Source organism: Aplysia californica, unplaced genomic scaffold (genome assembly GCF_000002075.1).
Source record: "Aplysia californica isolate F4 #8 unplaced genomic scaffold, AplCal3.0 scaffold01122, whole genome shotgun sequence".
Classification (NCBI taxonomy): Eukaryota; Metazoa; Mollusca; class Gastropoda; order Aplysiida; family Aplysiidae; genus Aplysia; species Aplysia californica.
The window spans coordinates 49,120-56,030 of NW_004798392.1; the positions used below are offsets into that span (position 1 = coordinate 49,120).

The following is a 6,911-nucleotide window of genomic DNA, read 5'->3' on the forward strand; positions in this document are numbered from 1 at the left end:
AGCTTCATCTCGATCAAAATCAATTTTGTTTTAATATTGTGTTTAGCCAAAAAATTTAAACATTTTTTAACTTGTGCTTTTCATACCACCGCTGTTTGGTTTCTGTATGTCTGTCTTGTTTGGTATCTTCTTTAAATTGCTTCAAAGCCCAAATGTCTCTTCTTTGTAGCTTTATCCCATCATACACTAAGGCATTCATATATTTCTGACATCTTTTGTTCTCAGTGATATCCAAACCAGACGACTTAAGCTCTCTCCCATCATACTCTAAGGCATTCATATATATATATTTTTTAAATGTATACCTGCATGTGTTTTTACGGTCCTGTACAGCCAAGGAAAATTTCCCTCTGGGATAATAAAGTACTATCCTATCTTATCTCATCTTATTTTATCTTTTGTTCTCAGTGATATCCAAACCAGACGACTGTATATTTCCCTTTGACTTCAGAGATCAAGTCAAGAAGCAGGTACTGAGTTTTTCATGGAATGTGGTTTGCTTTCGGATCTCACCTTTAGAAGATTATAACAAAAACTGAGTTGATGGTGCCGTAAAACGCCTGCTCAAACAAACAAACAAACAAACCTTTAGCAGATTTGTGTACATCTAAAAATTCTGAACTTGATCAAAAGTTTTCATCTTTTTTTTTCCTCCCTTTACTGATGATGTCCCGTGCTGATATTTGACTAGGAATGCTTTTGAGGTTGTGTATTATAATATTATTATTATTGTTGTTATTGTTGTTACCATTATTGTTATTATTATTATTATTATTGTTATTATTATTATTATATTATTATTCCAACACCACGTATGGACAGTCGGTTGGCGGGTGCTCTGATGTGGTTTGCTCCTTCTTTCCTATTAAACAACTATCGTCTTTATCTCCCCATTTTTTTGGTGTTTTGTTACTCTCTTGTAACACCTCTAATTTTTGGCACTTTTATGATGACTTTATTGTGTTGCAAGTGCCGTAAAACTCTTACTAAAACTTTAAAAACTACTTCTTTACTTTCCCTCTGTTGTTTCTATCTGTGTGTGTGTCTTACTTTCCCCCAGCACTAAATGGCCTTTATTGTGTGGGTGTGCTTCTCTATACTCTTAACTTTGGATACTCTTAACTTTGGACCAACAAAATTTAAAAACATTTTCTTTTTGTGGTCATTCCCCAGGCGTCCCGCATGAAGGTGGAGATAATGCCGTCGGAGAGAGGCCTGATTGCTTGTCTTCTGGCCAAGATCCAGAAGGCAGACCCGGACCTACTAGTGGTCAGTTTTGTGTCGTTTGTGTGTCTGTGTTTGTGTCTGTGCTGGACGTAGCTTGTTTGTTTTAGCGCCTATATGGCAGCTTGCACTGTATGCTTCCCAAGAAGTTGAATTTGTTTCAGAATGCTCTCAGCTCTGCAGCTTGCAGTGTATGCTTCCCAGGAAGTTGAGGTTGTTTCAGAATGCTCTCAGGTCTGCTGGGGTAATAGACAAGTATAGATTGTGAAGCACATAGAGCTTGCTGTTGAGCGGGGTTTGCGCTATACAAATACTATCTATTCTTATTATTGTGTGTCAATGAAGTGAGGAATAAATATAATGATCTGAAAAAGGAGGATCTCTTTGTGTCTGTGCAGGACGTCGCTTTTTTGTTTGTCTGTGAAGGTGCTGATTAAATGAAGAATTGAAAAGCTATGAAGATATTGAAGAACACGTACGAATTAGTTAGATCTTTACATTGTGACTTATATTATATTGTGACTATGTCTTTTATTTGCTTTAAAAAAATATTTATTGCTCATAATTCCTGTTTGGGATAGAGCTCTATATACATGTATTCTATTATTATTATTATTATTGTCATAATTATTATTATAATTATTATTATTATTGAAACAGTGCGTGCCAGTGCAAAGGGAGTGTAGTGGTATGTCGAAAAAGTTTAATGGCATAAGGTTTAACAGTGGGTGGTTGGTGAATGGTCTGGTGTGGTTTGCTCTTTCTTTCCTATCAAACATCTATCGTCCTTATCTCCCCTCCTTCTTTTTTGTGTTTGTTACTCTCTTGTAACACCTCTAATCTTCGGCAGGCACTTATATGACCTCATTGTGTTGCAAGTGCCATAAAACTCTAACTAAAACAAAAGGTTTAACGAATGTTTTAATTCAAATAGAAGGAAAGAATGACAGGAGCCTGATTGTACTTGTTGTATTGTAGTGTACCTCACTTCTGGTATTGCTCTTGATTGCTGACCTGTTCTTTCTGTCTGTGTGAGAAGTGCAGTCTTGGTCTTTCTCTCTTCCCACACACACCCCCACTCTTCATGACCTAGATTTGTCTTTTTTGCTGCACAGGGTCATGACATTTATGGATTTGACCTTGACCTGCTCTTGCACAGAATAACTGTGAACAAAATTCCTCACTGGTCCAGAATCAGTCGGTTGAAGAGAACCAGAATGCCCAAGATTACAGTGAGTATCTGTATGCATAGTACCGTTACAGTACCGCGTCTTCCTCTTGCTCTCTGCCGTGTCAGATTTGTAGAATTGTGTAACACGTTGGCTGTGTCGTATTCTTGAACTGAGCCGAAATTCTCGATCTCTCTATCTCACAACCTCTCATTCTCTACCTATCTCTCTGTCTCTCTGTGTCTCTCTGTCTGAGTCTCTCTGTCTCACTCCCTTTCTCCCTCTCTCTCTCTCTCTCTCTCTCTCTCTCTCTCTCTCTCTCCCTCTCCCTCTCCCTCTCCCTCTCCCTTTCTCTCTCTCTCTCTCTCTCTCTCTCTCTCTCTCTCTCTCTCTCTCTCTCTCTCTCTCTCTCTCTCTCTCCCTTTCTCTCACTCCCTCTCTCCCTCTCCCTCTCTCTTGGGAAGTGCCTTCTCTTTCAGTTGCTAATTATTATTATTCCTGATTTTCCTCTTCTTGGGTGGTTGGTGGGTGCTCTGGTGTGGTTTGCTCCTTCTTTCCTCTAAACAGCTGTCGTCCTTATTTCTCCTCCTTCTTTTTTACGTTTGTTGTTACTCTCTTGTAACACCTCTAATCTTCGGCACTTATATGACCTTATTGTGTTGCAAGTGCCGTAAAACTGTTTACTAAAACTAAAAACTTTTCCTCTTCCCTGCCCAGACAAAATTGCCATAGACATAATTGTGTCGTGGAAATGTGGGTGTTTGAAAAATACAATTTTCCTATTTATTAAAAACACAAAACCATTCAATATTATTAATGTTATTTCGGACACTCTGTATTGATAAACTTTTCGTGGGGGGTTCGGCGGGTGTTCTGGCATGGTTTGCTCCTTATTTCCTATCGAACATCTATCGTCCTGATCTCTCCTCCTATTTTGTGTTTGTTACTTTCTTGTAACACCTTCGGCACTTATATGACCTTATTGTGTTGCAAATGCCGTAAAAATCTTACTAAAAACAAATAAACTTTTCTTCACTCAAATAAACAAACAAAAAAATAGCCGCTGAGCTGACCTTGACTTTTGGCATTTTGCGATATGTTCCCAGCACAACCACGGCAGGGCAACGTTTGCGGAAAAGTCGGCCGTGTGTGGGCGGATGATGTGCGACGTCCAGATCTCTGCGCGGGAACTGATCCGTTGCCGTAGCTACGACCTCACAGAGCTATCCAGTCAGGTGCTGAAGCACGCCCGGGCCGAGGTGGACTACGACAAAGTGCGGGAAATGTACTCGTAAGTCGTGGAGTCGCATTATGGTGATTAACACATTACACCCAGAGGGCCTGGACGGGGAGTCCATTGTTAGATCCTAAGCAAGGGGAAGGAACCCACCTCCTGTGAATACAGGCCATTAAAAAACACATTTTAAAAATACTGAAGAAATTCCAAAAATCGTGAAAAAATAAAAGTTAAAAAGAAAACTGAATGTAGTTTCAGAAAAATATAACTTTATGTATGCGCAAACTGTTGGAAATGTTCTAACTTTAGTTCAATCGGGGTGTCCGACCCGTCACTCTCACTCTCAGCCTGCGGTCGGGCCCTAGATCTGAATTCTAGATTTTTTCCGTCTGATCAATCTGAATTGCCCCAAACTCTGTGCTACGTTTTCATCAAAATCTGAGTCATTTGATTTGTCATATGCTTGTTTTTGCTCAAATCCATCGTTATTTCCGTTTTCGAACTCAATTGTGTCGCCTTTCAACAAGTCGAGACACTTTCGAAGTGTCGGTAACGCGATCGCACTTCGATCAGCTCTAATACTAAAACTACTGGCCCGAAATATTTTCGTTTCGGTATGAAATGAAATAAGAACTTTTGGCTATAACTATGCAAATCAAAATCTCGGCCGGCGAGACTTCGTTTCTAAAGACGCTAGGTCGGCGCGGGCGTAAGGGAATTCCAGGGTGAGTTAGGGTGTAATGTGTTAAGAAAGGTTCCTAAAGAAATACATTTAGTGTGGCTGGTTGGCGGGTGCTCTGGTTTGGTTTGCTTCTTCTTTCCTATGAAAAGTCTATCGTCCATATCTCCCCTTCTTCTTTATTGTGTTTGTTACTCTCTTGTAATACCTCTAGTCTTCTGGTGCTTATTTGACCTTATGCCGTTGCGAGCGCTGTAAAACCTCTACTAAAACTAAACTCGCCTTATGGTGATTAAGAAAGGTTCCTGAAGAAATACGTTTAGTTTTCTTCTTTTTTTTTTACATGGACCCTGTCGTTGTTCTACCCTTGTTATGTAGAACTTTGTGTCCTGAGGGTGACCCGCCCTCTCTCTGTCCCCCCCCCCCCAAAATGAGTGGTTTGCTCCTTCTTTCCTATCAGACATCCCAATCGTCCTTGTCTCTCCTCCTTTTTTGTGTTTGTTACTTTCTTGTTAAACCTCTACTAGTGGGTGGTTGGCGGGTGCTCTGGTGTGGTTTGCTCCTTCTTTCCTATAAAAAAAATCTATCGTCCCTATCTGCCCTCCTTCTTTTTAATGTATGTTACTTTCTTGTAACACCTCTAATCTTCGGCACTTATATGACCTTCTTGTGTTGCAAGTGCCGTAAAACTCTTACAAGAACAAGAAACCTCTACTCTATCCCGCACTTATTTTACCTACATATGTTGCAAATGCAGGGCTGCCACTTTCCCGCTTTTTCCCGATATTTTCGGTATTTTGATCCTGATTCGCTATTCTGTTATTGAGGTCGAGATAGAATCTATAGTTCTCTATGTACACCCTTTTGGTTTCAAATTGATATTCATATGTTAGCGAGACCGCAGCGCGTGGATTTTCACCTATTTAAAAAAAAGTTGAGTGGCATCACTGAAATGCCGTAAAAATCTTACTGAAACTAAACTGAAATATTCTATACTTGTCCTTTTTCCTCTCAGGAGCAGCAAACAGTTGCTGCAGCTGGTGGAGCTGACCTTGATGGACTCGACCTTGACCCTGCGCATCATGTATGAGCTGAATGTCATCCCTCTAGCGCTGCAGATCACCAAAGTCTGCGGAAATGTCATGGTGAGAGAGCAGGGAGGGTGGGGGATGACAGATATATCGAGGAGAAGGATTGAGAGAGAGAGGAGAAAGAGAGAGAGAGAGAGAAGGCAGGTTGGGGAAAGGGATATAGAGACTGAGAGAGAAAGAGGGAGGGGGTGAGATGGAATTGAATGTGAGAGAGAAGGGGGGGGAGGAGAAGGAATGAGAGAGGGAAGGCGGAGGAGAGGGACTGAGAGCGGGGGCAGGGGAAAATGGAATGGGAGAGAGAGAGAGAAAAGGGAAGGAGAGGGAATAAGAGAGGGAGACAGGAGGGGGGGGGGATGGAATGAGAGAGGAGAGAGAATGAGGGAGGGGGAGAAATACATGTAGGGGAAGGAGGTAAGAAATGAGAAGATATAAAGAGAAGTGGGGAGTAGGGAATCCACAATGGGTAAAAAGTTGGAGAGGTCAGGTTTGACTGTTAGATGGTCTTTTTGTCTTCTTGCGCAGAAGTGAGTCCTATTTGTGCACGCTCTCATGAGGGGTGCCTCTGTGTGTCTGCTGGCTTCTATTTTACATATAGCCAGACAGGTCTTGATGGAAGCGGAGTTGACTCTTTTCCATCAGTCTGCGTCAAAGAGTCTACATAACAAGAGGGGCCACTCCTCTCTTTGAGCCAATTAAAAAAGTGTCCTCAAAATTCGGTGGTGCCCTCTTCGCAAATGCGCACCTTTTGCGAACAGAGTTACCCTACTTGTGTTTTAAAAAATCTAAGTGAAACTAGCAAGTTTTGGAATACATTTCGGAAGAACGCTTTTTAAAAATGGTTACGCTGACAAAAAACCTTTTCCGGAAGAAAGGGTGATTGTTTTCTTTGTTTAATTTGACTTTAGAGCGAAAGGCGAGAGGTCATCAAAATAAAAAAACCTAAAACTCCACACTGAACGAACCCGAACTGCTGATGAACAGCAGTCGATCTGCGCACGTAAGGAGGTGCTATTCCTATTCTTCTTCTGGAAAAACGAAAGAGAGCTTCAAAACAGACTGCAGCGCCATCTGAAGCAAAGAGCGAACTTCCTGCGGACACTTTTTTGGCTGAGAGGCCCATCTTGTTATGTACTATCTTTGTCTGCGCCGACTATAAGTTTGTGTATTTGCCAATCTGCGCATTATTGCGCTGACGTCACAATGTATAAAGGCAAAACAACTTATCACTTTGAGAAATCCGATTGACAGATTGGGAAAAACCTATTCAGACCCAATTGATGGAAAAGTGTTGAAGCCCGTGCCTCTGAAATGAACTAAATTAGGTTGATAGGGGCAGAAGACCTTTGCAATCATAGGAATTGAGTAATGTAGTTACGTTGGACTACCAATTTTTTTTTTTTGGGGTGGGGGGGGGTTCACTTTTTTGTCGTTTAACAGTGAAGGAAAAAAATGTATTAGTTGTTTTGGGTTTTTTTGCTGTTTCCAGTCTCGCACGCTGATGGGCGGCCGGT

At 41.3% G+C, this 6,911-nt stretch overlaps 1 protein-coding gene across 2 annotated transcripts in view; it reads left to right on the forward strand.

The window, feature by feature from the left end:
- LOC101861408 (DNA polymerase alpha catalytic subunit) overlaps nt 1-6,911 on the forward strand; it is a 67,077-nt gene that overhangs the window by 40,433 nt on the left and 19,733 nt on the right. For both annotated transcript variants that reach the window (XM_005111787.3, XM_013090046.2), the window contains 3 exons: nt 2,340-2,456; nt 3,500-3,684; nt 5,325-5,454. In XM_005111787.3, coding sequence (XP_005111844.1) covers nt 2,340-2,456; nt 3,500-3,684; nt 5,325-5,454 — 432 coding nt within the window. The remainder of the gene's footprint in view (nt 1-2,339; nt 2,457-3,499; nt 3,685-5,324; nt 5,455-6,911) is intronic.